The sequence below is a fragment of the Amphimedon queenslandica genome, unplaced genomic scaffold (genome assembly GCF_000090795.2).
Source record: "Amphimedon queenslandica unplaced genomic scaffold, v1.1 AMPQUscaffold_13520, whole genome shotgun sequence".
NCBI lineage: Eukaryota > Metazoa > Porifera > Demospongiae > Haplosclerida > Niphatidae > Amphimedon > Amphimedon queenslandica.
The window spans coordinates 443,909-470,407 of record NW_003546244.1 but is presented as its reverse complement, the minus strand read 5'-3'; the positions used below and the strand labels follow the sequence as shown (position 1 = coordinate 470,407).

General features: G+C 38.0%; 7 protein-coding genes across 9 annotated transcripts in view; 2 read left to right on the top strand and 5 right to left on the bottom strand.

The window, feature by feature from the left end:
* LOC109581309 (uncharacterized) overlaps window positions 1-2,954 on the bottom strand; it is an 8,253-nt gene extending 5,299 nt beyond the window's left edge. The window contains exons 1-2 of one of the 2 annotated variants that reach the window (XM_019995334.1): window positions 2,520-2,954; window positions 1,323-2,465 (exon numbers count right to left, since the gene is read on the bottom strand). In XM_019995334.1, the coding sequence (XP_019850893.1) occupies window positions 1,323-2,465; window positions 2,520-2,942 (1,566 nt within the window). In that variant the 5' untranslated portion in view covers window positions 2,943-2,954. Of the gene's footprint in view, window positions 1-1,135; window positions 2,466-2,519 lie in introns of those variants that run through there. The other variant, XM_019995331.1, reaches the window with a different exon arrangement.
* Window positions 2,955-3,014: 60 nt separating this feature from the next.
* Window positions 3,015-7,706, top strand: LOC100636644 (conserved oligomeric Golgi complex subunit 5-like). The gene is made up of 22 exons (XM_019995326.1): window positions 3,015-3,099; window positions 3,149-3,288; window positions 3,338-3,395; window positions 3,457-3,511; window positions 3,572-3,641; window positions 3,693-3,851; window positions 3,932-4,024; window positions 4,067-4,220; window positions 4,265-4,389; window positions 4,456-4,533; window positions 4,599-4,680; window positions 4,767-5,109; window positions 5,151-5,250; window positions 5,330-5,440; window positions 6,251-6,313; window positions 6,375-6,490; window positions 6,594-6,657; window positions 6,711-6,887; window positions 6,935-7,011; window positions 7,074-7,203; window positions 7,252-7,331; window positions 7,553-7,706. The coding sequence occupies exons 1-22, from the start codon at window positions 3,054-3,056 to the stop codon at window positions 7,662-7,664; spliced, it is 2,433 nt and encodes an 810-aa protein (XP_019850885.1). The 5' UTR covers window positions 3,015-3,053; the 3' UTR covers window positions 7,665-7,706.
* Window positions 7,661-12,886, bottom strand: LOC105312429 (uncharacterized). Its single transcript, XM_019995321.1, has 18 exons — window positions 12,777-12,886; window positions 12,461-12,668; window positions 12,002-12,169; window positions 11,820-11,946; window positions 11,665-11,769; window positions 11,537-11,616; window positions 11,404-11,472; window positions 11,259-11,307; window positions 10,992-11,203; window positions 10,525-10,887; window positions 10,254-10,470; window positions 9,794-10,204; window positions 9,536-9,741; window positions 9,441-9,476; window positions 9,270-9,380; window positions 8,970-9,225; window positions 8,749-8,845; window positions 7,661-8,432 (listed from the first exon to the last, which is right to left on the bottom strand). Exons 2-18 carry the CDS (start codon window positions 12,644-12,646, stop codon window positions 7,826-7,828), a joined length of 3,300 nt encoding a protein of 1,099 aa, XP_019850880.1. The 5' UTR covers window positions 12,647-12,668; window positions 12,777-12,886; the 3' UTR covers window positions 7,661-7,825.
* A 289-nt stretch (window positions 12,887-13,175) lies between these two features.
* Window positions 13,176-20,070, bottom strand: LOC100636517 (uncharacterized). Of its 2 annotated transcripts, none has more exons than XM_019995305.1 (24): window positions 19,805-20,070; window positions 19,612-19,656; window positions 19,496-19,555; window positions 19,366-19,449; window positions 19,255-19,311; window positions 19,158-19,206; window positions 18,882-19,108; window positions 18,556-18,835; window positions 18,411-18,505; window positions 18,281-18,355; window positions 18,171-18,231; window positions 17,906-18,117; window positions 17,780-17,857; window positions 17,427-17,711; window positions 17,297-17,371; window positions 17,090-17,237; window positions 16,826-16,950; window positions 16,358-16,616; window positions 16,107-16,297; window positions 15,492-15,566; window positions 15,287-15,418; window positions 14,944-15,199; window positions 14,559-14,655; window positions 13,176-13,753 (listed from the first exon to the last, which is right to left on the bottom strand). In XM_019995305.1, exons 1-24 carry the CDS (start codon window positions 19,985-19,987, stop codon window positions 13,312-13,314), a joined length of 3,591 nt encoding a protein of 1,196 aa, XP_019850864.1. In that variant the 5' UTR covers window positions 19,988-20,070; the 3' UTR covers window positions 13,176-13,311. The 2 variants fall into 2 exon arrangements, with proteins under 2 accessions (XP_019850864.1, XP_019850871.1); XM_019995312.1 differs by having other exon boundaries at window positions 17,906-18,114.
* A 1,686-nt stretch (window positions 20,071-21,756) lies between these two features.
* LOC109581314 (F-box only protein 40-like) lies at window positions 21,757-23,076 on the top strand. The gene is made up of 2 exons (XM_019995344.1): window positions 21,757-22,858; window positions 22,909-23,076. Exons 1-2 carry the CDS (start codon window positions 21,839-21,841, stop codon window positions 23,065-23,067), a joined length of 1,179 nt encoding a protein of 392 aa, XP_019850903.1. The 5' UTR covers window positions 21,757-21,838; the 3' UTR covers window positions 23,068-23,076.
* On the bottom strand, window positions 22,991-24,641 carry LOC105312416 (F-box only protein 40-like). Its single transcript, XM_011405043.2, has 3 exons — window positions 23,450-24,641; window positions 23,359-23,391; window positions 22,991-23,306 (listed from the first exon to the last, which is right to left on the bottom strand). The coding sequence occupies exons 1-3, from the start codon at window positions 24,605-24,607 to the stop codon at window positions 23,112-23,114; spliced, it is 1,386 nt and encodes a 461-aa protein (XP_011403345.1). The 5' UTR covers window positions 24,608-24,641; the 3' UTR covers window positions 22,991-23,111.
* A 121-nt stretch (window positions 24,642-24,762) lies between these two features.
* Window positions 24,763-26,463, bottom strand: LOC100636392 (putative metal chaperone YciC). The gene has a single exon (XM_003382656.2). It carries the CDS (start codon window positions 26,373-26,375, stop codon window positions 24,843-24,845), a length of 1,533 nt encoding a protein of 510 aa, XP_003382704.1. The 5' UTR covers window positions 26,376-26,463; the 3' UTR covers window positions 24,763-24,842.
* Window positions 26,464-26,499: the final 36 nt, after the last annotated feature.

The following is a 26,499-nucleotide window of genomic DNA, read 5'->3' as shown; positions in this document are numbered from 1 at the left end:
TGTATTTTGGACTAATGGATACAAATAATCTCATATCGTAGATTGTTAGAAACACCACAGCTAAAACATAAAAGGTATTATGACCAGGTGAAGAAATAGTCTCAAGGAGGGGAGGCCTTTCCTTTTCTTCCTGCTCATCAGATACACTAGACTGAACCGTGGAAATAGCTCTTTCTACTGCTTTATCAATCCTCTCTGCCATTGTCCTTGAACAAACCCTGAAACTTAGGATGATGAGGACATTAATGACAACTGTTAGTAAGCCTAAAGGCACAACAAGCTGGAGATGGAGAGATTGATCATTGATGGGAAATTCGGAACCAGGCACATAAGCTGCTACATAGCCTCTATCCGATTCATCCTCATCACTAGTTGCATATTTTTTTAACTATAAACAATATTATGAAAAATGATAATAAATTAATAATTGCAATACTTACCCATGTCGTCAGTGTATTAAGTAGTCTCTCATTGCTTTCACTTTCATTAGAACAAAATGGTGGGCTAATAATTAGAGTAATATTTGTAACACCAAGACTAATGAAATCCATGGTCAAAGAAATGAATAGACCTGGCTCAATCAGCAGTAGAAGTCCGTTATCTGCCCAGTGGTAGTTGTATGTACCAAATGTTGGGTTGCACTCGGTTTTAGAATCACTTAAGCAGTAAGTAACATTGAGAAAGTGTACTAGTGAACCATTTGGAGCATAGAAAGTATCAAGTAGTATTCTAACATTGTCAGTTTCTTTATCTCTGAGAGCATCCTTTAGATCTGCATAGTTGCTTATACAAGTGATGTTATCTGCTTGAACTGATGAGTACAGAACAAAGAAGACTGCTGTCAGTAAAGCTAGCCCCATTTCTGTTTGCTGTAAACCCCTACAGATGCTTGTAGACTATTCAATGCTTATTCTTCCGTATTGTTGCATATATATATATATATATATATATACATATATATATATATATATATATATATATATATATATACATATATGTAAAAGTAGTTTTCATTTACTACTTTCATTGATTCTTTTCAATAAGTATTATCAAGAGTAATACCAAGAGCAAGCTCTTGGTATCATTAATAATCAATTGTACAGTGAGCCCCACCCTTATTTTAGTTCCACCCACCTTTACATCCCACGCAATTTTTTATTTTTGCAAATAAAAATAAAGAATATAAAAGTAAAGCAGCAGCTATAAATAACAGACTGTAGCTATGTAAAATATGTTTATTTAACTAATACATATGGAACAGGCATGGCCCTGTTCTCCCCATCATTATAAGGGATTGGCATAGTTTCATCATCAGCATCAACTTCATTTTCCCTTCCTGCATGCAGTGTGGTCTCTTCCATTTGTATTGTCGTCTCTTTTATACCCTCATAATTCAGTCCTCTTACCTCTTCACTTGGTGGTTCATAGCTATTGTTCACTTCTCCATATGGAAGGTTTACTTCATCATCTGCCTCTCCATATCCAGTATCTTCATCTTCTTGATCAACCTCGACAAAAACTTTAGCTAAGCGATATGTGATGAGTGTCACAATGGCAACAATCACTATGAGCTGCAAAATGTCTCCTGCAAGCTCATTCACAATAATGAAGTAATTGGATATATAATTGATGAGAAGTAGTACAGCAGGCCACATCACCACAATTACAAAGACAACATAACATAAAGCAGCTATTGTGACCTTGCCATCTTGATTACCATCCTTTCTACCTCTCTTTTTATACAGTTCACGAAATTTTCTAACAAAATAAGGTATCTTCCTGTATATGATCAATATTGGCAAGTACATTGGGATCAGGATGAGAGCTCTTGATAGAGCAATAGAAGGATAAACAGCAAACAGCATAGCCATCCAAAACCCATGAAAGAGAGCAAAAGAACTTAATGTGATGAGTAGTGCTATGGTCATTATATGATTGATTGTGTCTTTTTTGGTTTCATATTCTGTAGCCCCTCGTAAATATCCAATGCCTTTGATACAAATTGGAGTGATAACACCGACAGTTAAGCACAAAGGAGCAATGAATGGTACTGGAAAGAAGACAAACCAACTGAGATAATTATATTTTGTTTCAATGGTTGTAAATAATCTCATATCATAGACTGTCAGAAACACCACAGCTAAAACATAAAAAGTATTATGACCAGGTGAAGAAATGGTCTTAAGGAAAGGAGGCCTTTCCTTTTCTTCCTGCTCATCAGATACACTAGACTGAACCGTGGAAATAGCTCTTTCTACTGCTTTATCAATTCTCTCTGCCATTGTCCTTGAACAAACCCTGAAACTTAGGATGATGAGGATATTAATGACAACTGTTAGTAGACCATAAGGTACAAGGAGCTGGAAAATAAGGTTCTCAGTGGTGATAGGAAACTCGGAGCCAGACACATAAGCTACATAGCCTCTATCCGATTCATCCTCATCACTAGTTGCATAATGCTTTAACTAAAAAAATAAAAACGATGATGAATTAATAATTTGTAAAATTGCAATACTTACCCATGTCGTCAGTGTATCAAGTAGTATCACATTGCTTTCACTTTCATTAGAACAAAATGGTGGACTAATAGTTAGAGTAATTTCTTTAACACCAAGTTTAATGAAATCCAGGGTCAAAGAAACGAGTAGATTTGGCTCAATCACCAGTAGAAGTCTGGTATCTGCCCAGTGGTAGTTATATGTACCAAATGTTGGGTTGCACTCGGTTTTAGAATCACTTAGGCAGTAAGTAACATAGAGAAAATGTACTGGTGAGCCATCTGGAGGATAGAAAGTGTCAAGTAGTCGTCTAACATTGTCAGTTTCTTTATCTCTGAGAGCATCCTTTAGATCTGCATAGTTGCTTATACAAGTGACGTTATCTGCTTGAACTGATGAGTACAGGACAAAGAAGAAGACCGTTGTTAGTAATGCTAAACCCATTTTTGTTTGCTGCAAAACGAGCTACGCCCTTTGAGCCTCGCCTAGTTTCTGCAACGCCTGGTTGTACACAATCCGTATTCTTCCGTATTGTTGTGTCACGCCCATTTAAGCATGGCGGCAACAAGTCTTCAAGTTTTATCAGATTTAGCCACAGATGGTAAGGCTAATAACATGCTAACGATTATATTTTATAACATTTATTTTAGATTCACTCCAGCCTCTTCTCGGGGAAGATTTTGATCCCAAAGGATTTGCTAGTCAAGCAATACAGTGCCAGACTGTTGGGGAATTATTACACAAGCTAATGAGAGGAATTAGTGAGCTTGATAATGAGCTCTACACACAGGTATGATGAGGGTAAGAGTGGCCAATTAATATTTCATTTATTGTAACAGGTAGTGACGCATTATGAGGATTTGCTGTCTCAAGCGACTGGCATTGAAGCTTTGGAAGGTAATAATTATTAATGTTAATTTTATTATTATTATTATTATTATTATTAATTTTTGCTCAGGTGTTTTAAAAATGATGCAGTCACGCATTGACTCATTGACAACAGCTGTCGACAGGTACATGTATGGGATACAAAATATTATCATCATTATATTATTATTATTATTTAACTTTAGAATAAGTACTAAAATAATTGATCCTTATCAAAAGATATTGTCAAGAACTGCACAACTTGCAAGATTACAGGTACGCATTATACTCTCGTGTATTTTAAATTACATTGTATGTGTAATTCAGTCGGCTTGTGATTTATTGAGGACAGTCATTCGAATGATGTATCTGACTAAGAGAGTAAAGACACTAATGCAGGGAGGAATCAAAGAGATCACAAAAGTAGCTCAGACTTTTAATGAAATAGACCAATTGATGGAAGGACACAACCTAGCAGGGATTGAAGTAATTTAATAATAATAATAATAATAATAATTATTATTATTATTATTATTATTGTTATTATTATTATTATTGTGTTATAGGTGATTGATAATGAGAAGGCATGGCTGCAAAGAGTCAGACGAGAAATAGAGTCGCAAGCTAAGAAAATGTTAATACAAGGGCTAGAACATCTGGTAGGCATTATTTAGAAATTAAATGTGCGTTACTATTTTTAGAATCCTACCCACGTGGGCGTGGCATTACAAGTATTTTACAATCTGAGTCAGCTAGAGGCAACCATAGTAGTGGTGTTAGGATCGTATCGTGATGCAGTTCAGCACGAGATACAGAACGCAATCGACCCTTCCACTTTACTTCAAACGTTATCAGGTACTATAATTAATTTTTTGACTGTTTTTTCATTATTTGATAAGGTAACGGTAACTCTAATGGTGGGCGGTTTGGGGGAGGGGCTTCAGGGGGCGGAGCCAACTGGAAGGGTCTCCTGTGGAGCCGTTTAGAGAAACTCTCAGGAGCTTTGATGAAGATTTATAAACAAGTAATGCTCTCTTGATTCAGTGAACTAGAGTAGTAGAGTTGAGGCTCAAGCATGATTTTTTTACAGGCACATCAATTAGAAGTTGTGCTATCAAAGAAAAGAGATCCTTCAACACAAATTACCTTTTTATCATCAATAAATGGAGTTAGTATTTATTAAGGATATTATTTTATTAATATTCCTTCACATGTTGGTGTTTTTTTTTGTAGAGTGAAGCTCATAAATTGCTCCAATGCTTTTGGAATACAATTACTGATAATATTAGCATTGAATTCTCTACTGCAGCCAAAGGTAAAGAGAGAGAGAGAAGGAGTTTGAAGCCTTGAACAGATTACATGAAGCTCAAGTTTAATTGTTCTTATTCTCGTACTGTATAGCTTCAGCATTCTTAAACCAAGCCTTTGAGAACGATTATCCGAAACTCCTCTTAATATTCAACGATCTGCTCTCTCAAGTTGAACAGCTCCGCTCTCAGTCAGAGACTCAGTCTCGTTCCTCTGGAATTTCGTTCCTAAACTCTCAGACCAGTGGGACTCAGACACTGGGCTCCGCCCAGCAGCGGCAGGATGCCCTCGTGAAGTCTTTGTCTCAGTTTGAGAAGGTTTTCACGACTAGACTCTTCACTCGTTTATCCGAGTCGGTTAATCAACTTTTCGCATCTTCTCCAAGAAACCTTCCCAAGGAGGACGAGATACTTTCATTTGTTCAGCTGCTCACTGGGTAGGTGCATTAATTGGAATAGTTTTAAGTTCTTGATCTAGGGAGCTCAATTTGTGTGGCTCTTGTGTCCCGTTGGCAGAGTTGCTGGCAAGCACTGTGAGTAAAGCAGTCCAGCTGTTTAATGTAAAGTGTGAGCAACTGGTGAGGAAATACTTATATTATGATCAGTCTTACTCTCTCCCTCTTCTTCCTCTTTCTCTCTCTCTCTCTCTCTCATTAGGTGATTACTGGTAAAGTGACTTTGCAAGTTTCTGGTCCACCTAATTCCTCTCAACAGAGGAACATAGCGATTGTTAACATTTTAGATCAATTTGAGACACTATCACACGAGGTGCACATCATGTAAACTTTCTTTTTTATCAAGAGTAGGATTTTGGGAATATGCAGCCAATTTTTGAAAAGAGCAATAGTCCATGGTTTTTTCTGAAAAATGGCTCCGAAATCACTCCCAATTTTTATTACATTTTCTGATACATATTGATGTCCTTATGCTATGTAGAAAGTTTGAGCTGATTCCGACTTTAATTTTTTGAGTTATGGCCATTTTAAAAAATGGGCCGATTTCTGAAAAATACCCTGTACTATAATATAGCCCATGGTTTTTTTTCTGAAAAATGGCTCCAAAATCACCTCAAATTTTTATTACATTTTCTGATACATATTGATGTCCTTATGCTATGTGGAAAGTTTGAGCCGATTCGGACAAATAATTTTTGAGTTATGACCATTTTAAAAAAGCAGACCGATTTCTGAAAAACCTCCTGTACTATAGCCCATGGTTTTTTCTGAAAAATGGCTCTGAAATCACCCCAAATTTTTATTACATTTTCTAATGCATATTGATGTCCTTATGCTATGTAGAAAGTTTGAGCTGATTTCAACTTAAAATTTTAAAGTTACAGCCATTTAAAAAAATTGGCCAAATTCTGAAAAATACCCTGTACTATAGCCCATGGTTTTTTCCGAAAAATGGCTCCGAAATTACCCCAAATTTTTATTACATTTTCCAATACATATTGATGTCCTTATGCTATGTAGAAAGTTTGAGCTGTTTCCGACAAATAATTTACAGGTTACAAGCATTTCAAAGAAGCCAAAGCTATATTAAGTATTAAGCTAATTATAAATTTTTTTGCTGTAGCATTTCATCAATTCATCTTCATTGCTCGAGATAGGCAAGAAGAGAATAAGCTCAGTGATTGAGGTAATAAAGAAGAACAATAGTACTTAAGCTACTTAATAATGCTATTTCATTTGCTTTGTAGGAGACTCATTCTGTTAAAGTTGGTATCATCCAGTTATTTGTGGATGAGGTGCAGACTGTCATGGAAGCAATGGTGGCCAGCATGCACAAGGAGAACTTCACTGAGCAAGCTAAGATGTAAGCAGGACATCAATGTACTACATATGTAATGCTACATAGAAAGCCTCATGGTTACTGGTTATATATACACGTAAATGTATGCGTATGATATTCTTGGTAGGTCTCAGTTATCAAGGAGGGAATCAACTGATGTCCCTTGCTCTGGATTTATCAGAGAAATGCTGGTCGGTATCATAATTTTAATGGATTCCCGCGTTAATTTTTGACTTGCTTTTAGTCGTTCACGACTAGAATATTTCAAGAACACTTTTCTCTCTTTTCCTGTCAAGATGATCTCTCTCCTCTCCTAAGAGGTGTTGCCAGTCGGACCCTAGAAGTGTATGTGAGACACGTCTGTCTCATTCGTCCACTCACTGACGGAGGAAAAATGAAAATTACAAGTGACATGGCGCAAGTACAGGACCATATTACCTTAGGATGTATGTGTTCTACTCCTAACAGATTGAGTTGGCTCTGATTCCATTTTGTCCGAAAACAACAGAGTTAGGACATCCTCATAAAATGCTGCGATCACTACGGTATACATGTACATGTACATGTATTTATTATTATACATGTACATGTATACATGTAATTTTAGGAGACTATTGTTCCTTGCTCCTGATAATTTCTTGTCACAGCCTGCTGGAGTTGGTGACATTATCCCTCATAGCTATGTCCTTAATTTACTCTTTTCTTATGCTCCGCCTGAAATGAAGTCACCTCATCAAGTAAGCAAGCTCCACCCACACTAAACTTTACTCCTTCGGTTAATGAAGGTACAGAGCTGGTCAGAGCAAGATTACAGTGTGTGGATGGATAACAGAAAACAGGAGAAAGACAGACTGGCCTTCATTCAGTGAGGCTCTTTGTGTTACAGCTAGGGATGGGATTATTATTCATTAATTTTTTTAAGTTTTTTAAATGTCATTTTGTGGGTGCATTTGCTTTAATTGCCACACCTCCTCTATGTTTATAATGTGTGCAAGGAACAGTAACTATATAAGTATGAACTGTGATTATCTGTGTGTGTGTGTGTGTGTGCGTACAATGACTACAATCTATTTTTCCTTTATCTAGGGCGACACTGAGTTCTTACTCAAAGAAGTTACACAATAGCAACGAGCCATGGCCTCAGATACTAACAATAATGACACAGTTACTAACTAATGCACAAGAAACTATAAATTAATTTGGTAAAAATGTTTTTTTATGGATCAAGTACTACTAGAATTAAGATATGTAACATATGGAAGAGAGAGAGAAGAGAAAGAGAGAGTTCACAATGATGATCGTATAATAACTGTATAAATGATATATTATATGATAGGTTCACTATGGATAGCTATGGGGTTAGCTGTTCTCATCATAATCCTCACAGCTTGCTTCGGTTATTGTCGATAGCTTCTTGAGCCACATTGGATTGTACTCTTCAAAAGCTCGCAGGCAGTAGTCCTCGATGTTCTCCTCTATGTAGTCCTCGAAATAATCGTCATGGAGCATGGTCTGTGGATCATGGCTACCATTCTTCTGTCCTGACATCCTGACAAGGAAAGGATGGTCCACGCGTAGTTTATCGTACGTCGACTCTTCTTGAGTTTGGGTCTCGCTTACGTTACTGGATTGTGTGCTTTCATCAAGTAGCTTCTCATTTGAGCCAGCAGTACTCAAGTCCTTGGCACTATGGCAGTCATTGGTTTCCTCCATCTCCCTCACCTCCTCTTCATCCTCTATGTATAGTATTTCTTCTTCTTCATCTTCTGTCTCGTCTTTCTTGTAGTCTGTGATACTCTTGTGTGTGAGGTGGTCGTAAGTGTACGGTACATTGCATTCCATGTCAATGTATGGATAGAGCTCTTGAGTGTGACGGGAGAGGAAGTAGTCAAAGAGTTTGTGGAGGTTTGAGAACGTTGGGCGGCCTTGGGGGTTGGGGTGCCAGCACTGGTGCATCACTTCAAACCTGTTGTGTGTATGTGTGTGGGGGGGAGAAAGGAAGAATAAGTCAAAATATTAAATGAGTGGAAGGATGGAGGAAGGATGGTGGGTGTATGATATGTCTGTAGTAGTGTATTTGGTAATGAGAAACACATGTCATAATGCATATAAGGAGTTTGTAAACATAGGCAATATATTCTGCTATGAATAGATATTATTATTATTAGTGCTTTATTGACTTGTGTATTAGACATGGTGTGTGTGTGTGTTGGCCTAAGGTTATGTATGGCTCATGATAGTTTGTGAATTATAATAGCAAAGGATATTCCTTGTTGTCTTACATGTCTTGTGAACAATTCTGTGGCTTTGGTAATCTGTAGCCTTTCTTTAAGAGCTTGAGCAGCTCCTTCTCTTGCATTGTTGCATAAGGAAATGCTCCTGTAGATAAAGAGATAAGAATTATAATGCTACTCTATTTGGGTAAGCTGCTCTAAACAAACAAGCCATACATTACTAATTGCTCGTTGCATGCATGGAGGCACACACGTGCTGATACTCTTACCCATAGTGCATATTTCCCACAATGCAACACCGTACGACCATACATCAGAGCTTGTTGTGAATTCTCTTTGGAATATTGATTCCAGTGCCATCCATCGTAATGGCAACCGGCCGTGATTAGTGAGTGTGTATACCATATCACTGAGGACAACTCGAGAGAGACCAAAGTCGGATATTTTGAGGTTCTTTTCTTTTCCCACAAGGACATTGCGACAGGCAAGGTCCCTGTGTATTATGCCAAGACTGGACAAGTACTCCTATTATAAAGCAAAAGGTAAATCATTCTATGGTTCTCCTTTACCATTCCAGATGCAATTTGTCTAGAGAAATCGAGTAGGTTTCTCTCAGTTAGAAAGCCTTCATTGTCCAGCTCACTCTTTGGCTCTAAGAGGGAGTAGCTACCCAGTGGCTCCTATAAACAAAGGGTAAATCCACTCATACTATTATCTATTTAATGTTATCAATCTCTTACCAAGTATGGGGCTGGTGGAGCTGTAGAGTTATTCCCCTATATGTACACAGAATGGATACATGGTCATATTATGCTAATACTGTGATAAGAATTACTTGTGCTTTCCTTTTCATTCGTCTAAGATAGTTCAGCAAGTCTCCATTCTCCACAAACTCGACTACAAGAAGCATTGGTTCCTCCAGACTGCAGCAGCCTAGCATGTTCACGACAAATCGTCTCAAGTCGCTGTCAGTGGAAGAGACAGTCTTCATGACTTCAATCTCTTTGAGGAAGTCAGACCTCTCCTTCCCGTCAGCGATACCTGCCATAATTAATGAAACAGTTTTTCTATAAAAGTCTCTTTTTTCTCTTACTTTTCAGCTTCTTCACAGCCACTGGGTATGTTTCCTGAGGTAGTGATCCTCTTCTGCTGTGAAGGTCGTGATCATGGCTCAATCGTCTCTTAGTCAACACATAATTCTTTTGGAGGAAACCTTTAAATACTTCACCAAAGCAGCCGGAGCCAAGGGTCTGGTCTTTACGGACCTCTAGTATCTCTCTCGGTATCTCCCACTCGTCCATTACCTGGCGCTTGATCTGAAGTAGAGGGATTATGCCGGACTCTGCTATGTGGATGGGTGGGTCCATTGGATAGTCCCTTTTGATACAGCACCATCCATGCTGGCAGCAGACTACAACTATTATAGCTATGACTGCAACTAGGATCAGTGCCAGAACCCCTGATCCAATTAGTAGCCAGAGCAAAGGGATTGGTGTGGATTTGCCTGTTGGAAAGGACAGAGTTCTGATACTTCATTTATTGTATGTACTTACCATCATCTACTGGTGTTCTTGTGACACTAGGAGTAGGAGGTGATGGGGTTATTGAAGATGATGATACTGCCACAACTTCTCTTGTAACGGGATCACTCCAATCACTGTAGCATCCACTTAACTGCTGGCACCAGTTGTTAGTTGATCTCACTTGAACAGAAATCTCATTGAACACCATTAGAAGCAAAAAACTGATATTATACTCTTGGATGTCGTCCTATTATGTATATGTAGATCATGGATTCACAATATGGCAAATTATTACACTTACAGGAATATTATTTATAGGAGATATTAGGTCTGTGTTTTGTCTGCTTAGTATTCTTATCTGATACTCTGTTATGTTTCCATTAGGTCTCAAAGGCTGATCCCATTTGACTGTGAAACTGGCAATCCTATTATTGCTGAAACTAAAGTTTGTTATATCAACTGTTTTAATCTGTTCCGGTGGTATGGGAGGAGCAAAACCTGATAGACAGTCTGGTTTAGAGAGTATACGAGACCAGACATTATCAGCTATATCTGAGGGAATACCCCGAAACTTTGTTTGTAATTCAATGGTGTATCCCTCGCCAGGTCTACGTGGCTCAAAATTAGTCAATGTATATTCGTGTGAATCTTGAAAGGCTCCATCCTATAATAAAGTAATATATTTTAAAAGAGACTGGGTTGCTAGTCATACACGCATGCTCAACAGTTACACTTATAAAGATAGTATTTTTTCAATGGCCATCATACTATTTCGATATTTTTCTGGTCTATCTGTCCTCCTAATCTTTGAGTTCCTCCAAAGTTTGCCCTGTATGCATAGATCTTAAGTACGTATGTTGCAATGTATCCCAAGACCAAGCAGTTGTTAGGGCTCACTGTGAACTCTGCAGTGACATTATAGTGCATTGACTCTGGATCAAATAGACTTGAACAAGAGATATTTATTGATGGCTTCGGTACTATAAAGTATATTTATAATACTTGGTAAGCATATATATATATTATTAATCTTACTTGTTGTGACATCTATTTGCTTAGAATGGGCTCCAGGATATGATATCAACTATAAACATTATAAGACAATTTAATTTACATCACGTATGCAAGTGACATATAGATCTATGTTGTAGGTACATAAATTAGTGTCATGAAGACTTACTGATGCACTGTATGTACATGGAAACTGCAGAATGACTGAATGATTTTGACCTACACTTGAAATTGATTCCTGTTGATTAAATAAAAGTATTTGCTAGTATGATCATTGACTGCTATAATATAAATTCAATTACATTATAAGTTAGACATGAAGAACTCATTGCTGACTCGGCTGGAACCAAAAGTAGCATGTAATGCGATAGCAGATAATTATCTACAAAATTTATTGATAGCTACTTATGATATTAAACAGCATTACTACCTTCTGGTGGTGCCCAATTAAAAGTAATGATTGCCTCATTCCTTTGACTGCAGTTTTCTCTTCCTTCAATTGTGTGTGTCAAACTAGTCACTGGACCAGGAACTCCTGTTATGGTTTTATTATTGCATTTATTATCATTTTTTAAATCACTGTACCTGAGTCAAGACATAGAGTGACTGAAGGGGAGAACTCTGAGTGTGTTTCGTTGACTACCCAAGCAATGGAGAGATTGACCTTTGAACAGGCAAAATCGACAAAGGAGAGATTGTGTTTCAAGTTCACCTACAAAGCAACCACACCTAGTAGTACGAGACTATTACACAACATTCTAACTGACTTGATGCTGTAGGCGCTCAAACAAAGTGAGATTTATAGAAGATATTCTTAGGATGTAGCTACTGACTCCGAGCGAAGGAGGAATCAGCTCATTTAGTTCAATCATGTAAATGAATGGATCAAAAGCATCAGTGATTACTGGAGGCTGTGCTGGTGGTGGTAGGTTCTCCTAAAATATGAGAATAATTATACAAAGAGATAATATCTAGTAATAATATTGATGACTTAATACAATTAGAGTGTGCCCGTACAGGCAACATGTACAGGAAATAATTTCCCACTGTGTTTGTATTAACTGGAGCACTCCAGGAGCATCACTGGTAGACTCAATAACAACAAAATAGAAGAAGAAGAAGACAGGCTTACACTTTAAAGACATCACAGTCTACTGTCATCAATGCCAACCACAACTCAGCCTCTCAGCTCAATCATCAACGATGCACTATTGTAGATAACTTACATTTAACGAAAGTTCTAGTTCAGTGATGTTCCTTAGCAGCCTTTGCTGTGGTGGCCTGCATTCATTGGGCTCAATGACACACTCTTCTTCTCCACCTGTGCCAGAACCAATGGGGCTGAGTGAAGCAGAATAAGGGCTTCTGGTAAGAGTGACCAGGACCATTAGGAAGATCACTAGAGGAGGCATCTTTCTCTGATAAGTAGCTGATCTACAGTGTAAGAGAAATGAATGAGATCTAGAGATCTTCTCTGGATATTTGTGGTGAGCTGATCCTGTGTTTTACAAACCATCCCTTCCTTTGATGAGGGAGACTCACCTTGTACTCTAGGTGTCCTTGAGCAACTGCTTACAGATCGAGAAGGTTGTTGATGGCTAAGTTGTTTTTGTTCCCTGCCTGGCTACACTGCTACTATATTGGGACTATCTGATCTATTATATTGCGTAACCACTGATGTTATATAAATATTGCTAAGGCTTTATTTGCATAACACTGCCCACCTTTTTGACCACATGTTAGGCCAGGCTAATCAACTGTTGTCTGCACACAAGATTAGTACAACAGATAGACCTATGGAATGCATCCTATTGACAACACGTGACAAACACCAAGCACTCTTTTAAAAATAACTCTACAGTACAAAGCAATATTTACAAAAAATATTATTATTATTTACAAAATAATACAAATCATAACTAGGTATTAATTAATAAACAAACACAAATGTTATCAATATTAGTAATAATAATAATAATCATTATTATTATTGTACAGTATAATACAAAAAAGCAAGTGACAGTTAGTGATGAACTATATGCAAAAAAAAGTCAAAGTCAACTGTACATTTCATCAATCAAGCGACTTCTGCCATACAGCCTCCTCCTCCTTTCTTCAATGGAGACTCAAATACATCATGATCCTCATCAAGTCTCACTTCATGAGGTTTGGTCTTTGTTGGAGTATCAACATAGGGATTCTCAATTGGGCGGGGGAGCCCTTCGCTGCTAGAATCAAGCATTGGACGGATAACATCAAAGCGTGTGCTACTGATCTCTCGAGGTAATGGAGATATTGAGTCAATGGATGTCAGAGTGCCTGCATCAGAGCTAGCTTGCTTTTCTTCACTGTCTGAATCAATGGTAGTGTAATAAGGTTTACAGTCGTCTATGTCTAGATCAATGTACGGGACATGCCCCTGCTGGCCGGATATGAGGCTGTCAAACTTGGCACGTAGAGCAGTGAAGGAGAGTCTCTCTGAAGGATCACTCTTCCAACATTCAAGCATTATTTTATACCTAAAGGAACACAGAAAAGATTATAAAATGACCTCTGTGTACAATCACAGATAGCACTGAATTGTTAGGTTACAGTTTAATTTAGTTTTGTTGTATAATTACCTATATATGGTTTAGTATACACAAAATTGACAACAATTACAATTATTCACTTCTTTGGTTATCAAATATAGCGTATAAGCATAATGTACTAATGCAACTAAGCTTATGCTGTGTGATATTAGCACTACTCACAGGGCTTTGGCATAGTGCATATGCAGGTTCTTGTCAGTGGATTTTAAAACTGCTCAAAAATTGGTATTTTGTCAAAAATGGCTTCAAAAGAATTCTCAAATTTTATAATTTTTTTCTGATACCCATGCATGTTTTTATGCTGTCTAGCAAGTTTGAGCTAATTCCGACCAAAATTAGTTTTTTCACAAAATTTTTAAAGTTACTCAAAAATTGGACCAAAGTTCCTGTACTGTAGTACAAGGTCCTTGGTCAAATTTTGCCAAAAATGACTAGAAGAAAATTATTCATTTTTTATATTTTTCTGATGCATATACATAAATTTTTATGCCATGTAGCAAGTTCTAGCTAAATTTTTAATGTTGCTCCAAAAGCCATGTATGTGTACTATCATAGTGCTTGTCAGCTCATGAAGCATGCATTTAGCTCACGTAGCATGCTTTGAGGGAAACCCTGGCACTATACTGTTAAAGCAAAATTTGATTAGCAATCCGGTGGGTGGTGGATTCTGTGATTAATTAGTCAAACGATTATAAAATTAAACTGTTTACACTAGATGTTGTTTGTTGCTTACACGTCCTCAGAGCAGTTTTCTGGCTTCTCCAGTCTTATTCCTTTCTGGAGGTGCTCCAACAGTTCCGAGTTAGTAATAGTAGGATAAGGAAATCCACCTATCCACAAGAAACAAAGTAATGTTGACTTATTATAATCTGAATATAGCAAGGCTGCAAAAGTCATGGCAGCCATTTTGTTTGGGGGTGAATCCTACTTAGTAACGCTACCGCATTACTAATAAAGTAACTGCAAAATTTATAGTTTTAAACATCTTTAGAACTTATTATTAAAATCTTATTTTAAAATTATCAATGCCCTTATCTTATGTAGGAATTTTGCGCTAAGCATTTTAAATTTGGAAAAGCAACTCTCCCTCTCCCTCTCTCTCTCTCTCTCTCTCTTACCAAGTGTTGCTATCTCCCAGAGTGTAACACCATAGGCCCACACATCAGATGCTGTTGTGAACTCTCTATTGGTAATGGACTCTATTGCCATCCACTTCCAAGGCATGCGCCCACGAGTGTTCTTTATGTACACGTCATTAGCAGCTACCAGCCTGGACATCCCAAAGTCCGATATTTTGAGCGACTTCCCATCGTCCACTAAAATATTACGACAAGCGAGATCTCTGTGGACTATGCCCAAACTGGCAAGAAATTCCTATGGAAAGAATGACAAAGAAATATTGATATACAGTGCTCTGATTATACAGTATAGTAGTGCCCTTTTTTTCTCTCTATCTCTTACCATTCCTGATGCTATCTGATATGCAAATGATAGTAAATTGACAGAGTCGATCTCCCCCAGTTCAGAATAAGGTCCATCCGGGACTGACACTACAGATTTCCTTGAAGGAGAATCAACCTCCAGTGAGGGTATCTGAACAATACAACAAAAAGCAATCAATTACTAATAATAATAATTAGAGACGACTATTGTCTATCTTCCTCACCATGTATGGGTTAGGATCGCTGGCTTTGGACCCTGTTTTGGCTGAATTACTCGCCTGGTTTTGTCTATATGCTATCTACAAAAATACAATAATAAATATTCAAAGGTACGCATCACTCTAATTGTCAATTTTAAATAATTATAAATTAGCTTGTAGACATACATGTATTTGTGAGTGCACTTTCGATGCTTGGAACAATGCATGAAAAGATAATGGTGCATGTATGTATACATAATTGGGTCTAAAGCCTGGTTTATACTCAACACAAAACGCAATGCAAATGAACGCAAAATTGAATTTGACCAATTTTGCGTCAACTTCAAAGCGTTTTTGCGTCAAAAGGTCAAATCGCCCACGCACTTTTTGACCGTTTCGTCGAATGTAAAACTAGCTTTAATATAAGAGTGCAATGTCCTCATAAATGATTAGTGATGCATGAAGGACATTATTATTAGGCTTCAATGGTGTGAGTGTACTTTGAGAAATGATCACTGACCCATAGAGAAGCCAGGACTACATTATCATATCCTAAACCCACAGTCCAGCCTCCAAATAAATAATACCAATTACCATACATGTACATACATGTACATACACACATACGTGCATTCTTACCATCTTTCTTATAGATTGCAAGTAAGAGAGAAGATCTCCATGCTTAACAAACTCAGTGATGAGACAGAGCGGCTCCTGTATGGTCACACAGCCAATCATATTCACAACGTGAGGATTGTTCCCCTTTGCCACGCACTTCATTGTCTCTATCTCCTGTAGGAAATCCATCTTTTCACTTCCTGAAGCCGTGGCTATAAAAAATTAAAATGAATAGAATTACGAGTACATGCATGTAATTATCATACACTTACATTTAAGTAGCTTTATGGCAACCACTGGGCATATAGCGTTCTTAAATGATGCCTGGACTTTTGAGTTATTGATGGGACCCTTCACAACACCCTGGAACACTTCTCCAAAACATCCTTCGCCTAGTCTCTTCTCAACAACAACCAGGTTGGCAGGAATCTCCCACTCGTCTAGTCTTGGAGAGTCAAGGGATTTTGGTGGGAAGACAACAGCTGGGCTCATTGGCCCTCTGATGTAAAGAGCATTAGAATTGACATCATCCTGTAGGAGAGGAAGAACATGAGCTTGGGATTAATGAGAATAAGAGCTTTGTCCAGTCACACAATGGATGTGCACGTACATCATTAAGTATATGAGTATGTCACATTAGCTTCAGACAAAGCAAATTTAATTATTAATATGGTTGAATCAAGTGGAATATTTAATATTATCTCAGTCCTGAAGAGTAGAAATTCATTTGTATATCTTACCTTGAAAGCTTCCAGGTATCTATTTCTTCTCCTGTATCTCCTACAGAGGATGAAAATCCCTGTACAAAAAAGGCTGAGGAGAACAAAACCGAAAAGGCCACCAAAGACTCCTCCAACAATAGTTCCTATGGAGAGGAAATACAATATTATTGGCAGGTATTGATGAGTCCATTCGGCTGGTTCTCACCGTCCAGCAATAGTTGCTTATTATGGTTACAGAGACAAGTGTAGGCACAAATTACATTATGTAGTCATGCTCCTTACCAACTGGTCTTTGTTCAGCTGGTTCAATGGTCGTATCTATAGTGACACCAATAGTTGGAGTGAAGTCACAAAAAGGATTATCAGGATATTTGTACAGGAGGACCGGCTTAGTCCAATTGCTCCATAAGAAATCATTCATTAAACGAATCTGTATTAATTACAAAATGACATAAATAGTAATAATAGATGAGCTAGCTATGCGTATACCTGAAGGTAAAGGCAAGAAACTTTGTCTATTTGATAAATCTCACTCGTGTTCACGACAGCTTCAGTCTCAGTGCCCTGTTGGGAAAAATATTAAAATAGATCTAATGTATCTATGGCTGCAAAGTCTCACGTCAGTGGCGTGCTTATATGAATAATCCGTTGGACTGTCTGATTCTGATGGAAGCAATGAGTTTCTTGCTATACGGACCATATACTTAGTGACTCTACCATTAGGTGCTAGTGAAGGCTCCCACGAGAGGTTTAAGAACAAGTTAGCATTTGTAAATTCTAGCTTTCGTATCTCAATTGTACTAGAATTGATGGCATCAGGCTCGACTGCTAGAGTATGCAGGTAACATACGGAGCGTGGGGGCATTTTCCTCCATGGAAAACGATTGTTACTGATTGAAGTCACCTTTATAAAATAAAAATAAGTAATAATAAATAATGATGATAAAGATAATGATAGATTAAGTGACTCACCAATATTCTATAGAGTTGATCATGATCATTAACTACTCGCTTATTTCTCGCCTGATAAACATAAATTGTCTCATTGATCTAAACTGCTACATAAAGAGCACTCCATACAATATATGCATATCTCACTTTTGGTCTAATGTATTCCGGCTCATAGATCTCTGTTACAATAATATTCTGAGTTAGGTTATCAAATAATTGCAGTGTTACAACAAACGATTCCATTGCCTCAAATAACTTTTCATCATAAGATGCATCCCATGTAGCGTACAGAGTCATCGTACCGTCAGGCTGAAACTCCCGCTGACAAAATAGCTTTGGCGCCACTGGGTCACTTACTGCTGTATGAAAAGTATTTTTTTGGATCTATTGCAGAGTCTTGATGATAACTTACGTTTTACCCTTATCGCCTGCTGCTGGGTTGCAATACCTGGAATTTGAGGATAAACAATGAGCTAAGGAATAAAAAGGAGAATAACATGGGAATAACATCAAATAGCTTACAGTGGCTAGGTACGTGCAATCAAACATCAATGGATGTGTATTATTTATTGCCTCAATTATCATGCTAGTAGCATCCTAAATGAAGTGGACAAATATTAAAAATTATCATTATCGTATAAATTATTTTTACTCTATCAATGCAGTATTCATAGAGAACGTGTACACCACCACAGTCACTCTCCTGGGATAACAGCCTCAATTGGTAATGACTAATAAATTGTGAGTCTATATAAAGCACAAGCTAAACAGATTATGAGATTTATTTCCTTGCATACTGTTTGGTTTTATCCATGAAAAGTAACTAACTGCATGTCCAGTGTAGCCTTCACGCAAATCATCCTCAAAGTAGGTGTCTATGGATTGATCATGAATAGACTCCGGTGGCCAACCCATCACTTGTTCAGGATATCCAAGCAATTCTTTGCTACCATCAACATTTACAATAGTCTCCTCTGAGTAATTGCTTGTGCTATCATGCATCACTGCTTTGTAAGAGATATGGACATTTTCCTCGCATGAGAGATATCTAATGTTTAATATGCCAGTGCTGGTTCTCTGTAATGAAAGGGTGACGCATGGCTTGGTATTGCTCTCTTCTTACCTTTGAGATAAAATGTGTCTTATTTTTAAACTTTATTTTGAAGACAAATGTTGTCATTCTTGTTTGTCTTATCATCCCATCCCCACTACTCTCCATTGATGATTGATCAATCATAAAATTATACACAAATCGTCCTCCATCTTCCCTTTGTGTTCCATCTTCCCCTATTAAAGTAGTGGTAGAGGTTAATTTTGGTTCTTCCAAAGGCAATGGCAGTGATAAAGAGTCTATTAATGAAGTAATTATGATATAAGGTATCATTTTAATATGCTTTACCATTCGTTTCAGAGTATGCCCTACAACCACTTTCACAGCATAGATCATCCTAATAACAAGTACACATAATTATTCTTAGTATATCAATCAAACTTACACATGAAACACTGCAGTCTACTGAGTCGTATTTACTTGCATTAGGACACTGAGATATCTGAAACAGGCAAGCATCAATCATGCATCGTTGTCTTGCTTAATAAGTACTTACGCATTGGTTTGTGCAGCTAGCTGTATCAGGAGTACTACTTCTATTTGAGTGAGCCAATGTACATCCTCTTTGGCAGTCTGCAAGCTGTTGAAAACATAAAATTTCTTGCAAAAATACTATTTTTTTTTACCTTTTGATACATAGTGCAGTTACGGATCTCATAATAGTTGAGAGAGCTCCACTGTGATGACTGTATAGCAAAGAGTGCAGTGATTATAATGTAATGGTTTATTGCAGTGGGCTCACTTGGAATGAAGGGACTAATGAGCAGGATGGACAATACTCTGGAAGCTATAATATGCAAGGGAGGAGAAAGATAAGAGAGTTTCATTATTCATAGCCTGTAAGTGCGCGGCCGGGGCTATCAAGTGGCTTAAGCAATGAATACTTGTAATCGCACAAACATTGCGGCTAGTCTGTCAAGTGCTTAAGTGGGTACCTTGTCAACACAGATCGCCCAGCATCTTGAGAGGAGAGTCTCTGCTTCCTCTGTGGTTGGCTCAGGAGGACTGTCAAGCGTTTTGTAGCATTCTTTGCAAGAGCTCAATATGACATGTCGAAATCCATTGCAGATGGAAACCAGTAGTAGAAAGAGTAAAAGGAGAAGCTGTCTTTGAAACATTTTAAGGCTGCACAACAATGGCTGTATTGAAGGTTAGAACCTGCTTTATAGTGAAAGGAAGGAAGCCATAACATGGAACTCCACCCTATAGCTATCCAGTGCAGAGCTAGCTCTAATTAACAATTTTAACAGCTCTTGAGGAATCTATTGAAAGGATAAAAAAATACAAGGATCTTAAAATTTAATTGCCGAACAATGATCTCGTTATTTCTAAATCCTACACTGGTCAGTTTACACAATTAGATTAGCATTCTAAGAAAACTGGTCAAATATTAAAAATACAGTTCTGGTCTTATCAAAAGAGACATCAAAACATTATGGCCGAGAAAAGGTGAGATAAAAATCTGATGTTCAAACATTGGTTAGGACTTTGTGTCTGCACCTGGCGGGCTTTTTTAAACTGATGTATACCCATGAGGTGAGTCAGCAGTGGAGGAGTATAGCTGGAAAGGGAATGAATATCATTTAGAGAGAAGAGGCTCCAGTTTTAGGGAGGTCTGTGGGGAGAGCTGTTTATGCATACCATATGTTGCTTAGGCTGTCATCTCTTGTGTGAAGGGACAACACATCCATTGCATGTCACTTGATGAAGACATTTAGGCAGAATCGTAAGAAATAGACACCTGGTTAAAGGCGATCAGGAATAATTATGGAATTGCAACTACCCGCCTTGAGCAAGTCCCTCTTTCATTAAATGGTACATAAAATTCAAAACTTAGAGGTTCGCTAATTGCTAAAGGCATGTTTTCATAACTGCTTCACACACTCAATGTGGACTGCCCACTATTTTGTCAATTAGAGCATCCTGTTAATGTCTTACCTAACAGGAGCAAAGAAGGGAATTCTCTCACGGGCACTCTTTGACAATAAACATGGCAACTGCTCAATCTACTCTATTCAAAAATCAAAAGTACCTAGCTTATATTAATGCCAGAATAAAGAATTATTATAATTACAGCTAATGTAACCATTAGGAGATTAAGCTGGGCTTGTTGTTATGTCTGAAGCAAAAAGAGGCAAGGCTGTAACAAATTAGCAAAGAGTTAGTTTAGCAATATAATAGCCTGGGCTGACCAAGGTTTTGATAGAGCTGTCTGGATTGCCAAGGAAACCGACAATTTGTGGGGCTTCTCCATTCTTTTGTGGGATAATATGTGATAACCTATGATGAAATAATAAAGAGGGCACAATTCTGATGCTAAGTATCTAATTTCAATCAAAATTATGAGATGTACTAAAACTTGACCTGAGACCATGGGCTATAGTACAGGGTATTTTGTAAAAAAATAGCATACCGGTATAGCTCAGAGAAAACTTTCCATTTAGATATTTTTTTGATGCATATACATGTTCTTATGTTGTGTGGAATCTTTTAACTGATTTCAATCAAAATTAGATTTTTTACAAGTTTTTTAATTTGCTCAAAAATTATGCTAAAGTCCCTGTACTATAGTACAGCAATTTTGGTCAAATTTTGTCAAAAATGAAAAGTAGAAAATTCTTTATTTTTATAATTTTTCTTGATACATATACATGCACTAATGCTGTGTAGCAAGTTTGAGCTGATTTCGATCAAACTTGAATTTTTACACATTTTAAAAGTTGCTCAAAAATTTGATGACAAAAGACTGTATTAAATGGTCCTTGACCAATTTAATTTTCATTTTTGCAGGATGAGATTGTTAGATGCACAAATTTTTCTACCTATCTATTTTTGCTAAAAAAGGCTCCAAAGCACCAATTTTATTATAGTTTTAGGTATTTATAGTACTTATAATGTTCTTACCAATGACGTCATTTAATTAATATGGGCGGGGTCAGCCTGCGGTTAATAAATTTATTGATTAATCAATGGATGATCACCATCATTGCAATTTTTGCTTCTTCTCTTTCTGTGACTTTCAGGGGTCCTCCTGCCCTGTAGTTCCCTGTCCTAATTGTGATACAAGACTCCACAAATGCAAGCTGAGCGAGCACACTGCCTGTATTTGTCCGGACTCCCCCGTTCCTTGTATTAATCAACAGTATGGGTGTGATCAAGTGCTAAGGAGGTCTCTTTTAGGACCTCATTTGGAGTCCTGCCCTGCTTCTTCTGTCTTGTGCCGCTTTGTTCGCCAGAGGTGGCAATTGGACTATAATTGGAGCCAATCAGCTCATCATGACCTCCTTGCAGATGAGAAGTTACTGCAACAAGACATCAAAATCATGATTGCAGCAGAACCACCAAGCATTATTACTGGCAGAGAGGGAGGGAACAAACCTTTCGATGCTAAAAAGACTAGTCTATGGTGCACCGTAGGCAGTGAATATTTTATTGCTCCTGAAAAATTTTCTAAGGTTTTAACAAATAACTATAGACTTATGCTCTCAGACTATCATCTTAGCCAATCGTACATTTATCACAGGAAAGACTCCTCCAAACTCTGCCACTCTTTTTTCTGTGGAGCTATTTTACGAAGAGATCAATTCCAGTCCCATGCTTTCAATCATCAAAGCCTTGAAGTTGATTTCTTGTCGATGAGAATCATACGTTGTCCTCTGCTGTCTCTTGGATGTCGCTTTGGTGTACAGACCTATGAGCCATCAAGAGGACATACTGATTATAGTGCATTAATGTCCTGTTTTACTGTCTCATACAAAGTGAGTGACACATTACAGAATGTGGAGCATCAGCATAGCACGGCAATAGAACACCTACCAGTTGAGCTCCTATATAATATCATTGGTTATCTGGACTCTCTAAGTCTTTGGAGTCTTTCTCAAGTAAATCGGATTTTTAGAGACCTTTGTGAGACGTTTTTAAATGTAAAAGGAGTTATTTATTTTTGTTGGGAGAAGAATATTGATGATAGATGGCATCAAAGTAGAAAGGTAAATAGTATATTGATACATAGTGTAGAAGTCATGCTATACTTTTATAGAAGTGGACTTTTCCAAGAACTATTTCTCCAGTAATTTCATGGGAGCCAGTTAGCCCAGTAGCAACCATTAATGAACACCTCATACACTGTCCTTATAATATTAAAAAAATTAAAACTGATAATTATCAACTTCCACTTCCCATCAGAAATAAAAAATAAATAATATGGTAATAAATTCTGTCTATAAACATATTTTTAAAAATTTAGTTCCTACTAGTTGAAAATGGAATGTATTTTGCTTCTTTAAGGTCATACATGCATTCTTTACTGAACTCTGGTCTTTCAGACTGCACTATTGATGCATATGTTTCACACGACTGCATGTGTGCACAGGGAAAGGCAGTTGGGTCGATCCTCCAGCGATGAGCGTTAGAAAAAACTTGGGGAAATGTCCATATCTATAAATCAAGGAGAATAATAATAATAATTAATAAAAAATTAAATTATTACCTTTGGACTTTCTATCCAATTCCTCTTGTTAAACTAAATAAAAAAAGATTAAAAGAAAGTGAAAATACATTTCCCAAGACATTGGACTAACCATTTTTCCCCAGTAGAAATACACTATTCCTCTAGTTGTAAGCAAATCCTCACACATGCTCCTTATGTACCTGTTGACCTGCGAGAGAGACCAAAGACTCAATGAGTCCAAATGTGACATAATTTGGAGCAAAATTTCTAACGGGAGCTGCCCGAGAACATCATAACTTCCTTCCCCATCCTCACCATATCCATATTGAGCAAGCTCTTGCTTTTTAGCAATATTGATTGCATACTGGCTATGAGAGGCTCCATTAGCTTCTGATGAGATCTCCTGTGTGATATAAAAACTATGCAATCCTTTATTATAATCTAAAATGTATCCTATCGGTGATGGCCGGAAGACAACAGTCCCATGAGTGCAACCGAATTGAGTGAGAGGACAGCGTTGGATTTTAAGTGGTAGGTCATCGACTAGTTCCAAGTGAGAGAGCAGGTGAGACTCGTACTGGTCTCTTCGTACAAACCGCCCACACACTAACGAGGTATCGCTAAGGACTCCTTTCCCTCTAGCAAGTGTCTCGTGGTCGTCCAAATCCCGAAGCATAGGATAGAAATTTAGGCTTCTGCTTGGAGTGAAAGTGAGGAGGGAAGAATGCAAAGATGCCTCTTTATCGTGCAAGAGAAATTTCTCATCTGGGAGTTGCTCGTTTTCATCTCTGAAGGAAAATTCTTCGTCTTCTAATCTTTGAGCTCGAGTGTGTGCATACAAACACTGTATGATACTCGCAGGACAAGACTTTAAGTGAGAGTTAATATCAATGCGTCTGAGCATCAGACCACAACCAAATGAAGCATTGGTGCATGGAACTGGAATAAAATCACAGATCAAGTAATGATCGTTGAGGTCGGTTTCTTGCAGCGTCTGAGAGCAATGCTGACACGAAACCATCTCAGTAGAAGGAATGTCCTCAGTATGAATGAGGGAGCAGTCCTCAGTCAAATGACGAGGCATGCTGTGTCTTTTTAGTCTTGCTGTGCAGCCATAATCACTGTTAATGCAGGGGACTGTTACCTCTCGACAAACGAGTTGGTGATCCTCAAGTTTACACTCGTGAAGGTTAATGCTACATGCTGGACAGCTAGTATAGAGACAGCCTTCAAAAGAGGAGCAGTAGAGAGAGAAACAGGCCTCACAGTGAGAGTGATTTGAAGTCATTTTTTCATTTCCTTATTCAGCCAAACCCAAAATATTCGAGCCCCACCCTTTAACACGTGGGTGTAAAGTTATTAACTTTAGTTATTAATTAAAATTTGTTAAAATTAATATTTTGATAATAATTATTAAGAACATTTTATAGATATTTCATTTCTAATATTATCTAAATATAGTAATAATAAATTTATAACAGGTCAGGTGTGCTTTGCACCAAAATTTGAATTCATTATCCACTTTATCGTCCACATTTGCAGACACCAACTGATTTGAACGTCTCGCTGACAACCTTTTCTGCTATAGGAATCAGTACACGCCATGTTTCTTCAAAACCAGCTCCCTTTGCTACAGAATGCCTTAATACCTGTGTCCCGTTTGAGAGTAGTACCGGCAGTAAACTGACGGTTTCGCTTGATCCATTCAGCCTGAGGGAAACTTCTCTGTTCATTTTGTCGAAATTAATCCCGTGGAATCCTTTTGCTTCCTCCTCAGTCACTCCATAATCAATGCAACCAGACACACGGAAATCAACATAAGAGAAATCACTAATGTCACTATGCTCTTCCTCCTCTAAAATAAAATAATCGTGAGCCTTTATCAAATTGCATACAGTTTTGTGTCTATCTTTAACGTCCTCTTCCATTGACGATGGCAGCTGCTTATTCTGTACACAATTTTCCAATGATTTAAAAACCCTATCCATGTTACCGGATTTTCCAATAGCTACCAATTCAACTTTTGGAGGTCCTCCTAGTCCAGTTTCTTGGGGTGTGATCTCGTAGCGGTTCCTACCACTCATGTGAAAGGAGTAGAGACATGAACGGGCTTCGCTAAACCAAACAGTCCCTTTCATGCGAGCCACACCCTCTGGGAATCCATTACCCAAAAACCCTTGAAATAACGATAACGAAAAAGGGGAAGAACTTTCGAAAACAATTGACTGGAACTCATCAGCTGATAAATGATTCTTTCCATGCCCGCTTAGATCTCGTCCTTTCCTAGCAACATTCTTGACTCCACCCACTGCACTGATTGTGTAGGCGGAGGAAGTTCTCTCATGCGAGACAAGTTGAGGTCCTTTTGGTACTTCACTGACCTCCAGTATCCAGTGAAGGGGGACTGCACCATAGCGACAAGGATAAATGGAAACGCCAGGGACGAGGGAAGAAAGATAACTCTTAACCATTTCAAGGTCTTCCTCGGAAACAAGGTCTCGTTTATTTAGCAAAACAACGTCGGCACATTTCAATTGGCTGTCAGCAGCAACGGAGCGAGAGAGAGAGTCGTCTTTAAGTCTTGAGGAGAGATAGTCCGTATCAACTACTGTCACTACCACGTCTAGTCTTACTCGGTACATTTGTCCATACTCTTCTTCTAGTGCTGATATCGTCTGTAGTGGGTCGCTCACTCCACTCGTTTCCACAACAAGATAATCTATTTTTCCAATGTCGGCGTCTTGTAGTAACGCCCAGACGGCTTTACGAAACTCGCCAGATACAGAGCAGCAGAGACAACCATTTGAGAGTTCGACCACGCCTTCTTTCCCACCCACAACCCCACGAACTATTTGACCGTCAATGTTAAGAGAGGCAAAGTCATTAACAGCAGCTGCAATCTTGAGATTCTCCTTGTTGTTGAGTATGTGGGTGAGGAGGGTGGTCTTACCAGAGCCCAAGAATCCAGTCACTAGGGTCACAGGAAGCCGCTTCTTCTTTGGAGCCCAAGCAAGAGCTTCCCTGTGCATGTAAAGATTGCATCTGGACTCTTCCATAGTCTGAATGAACTAAAAATGGAGGAGAAATTAGAGACTAGAAAGAGAAAATGACTTCAATGGTTTTATTAATTGAAGCCACGCCTTGACCCCGCCCTCTTTAATTTCAAAAATAAAAATTAAG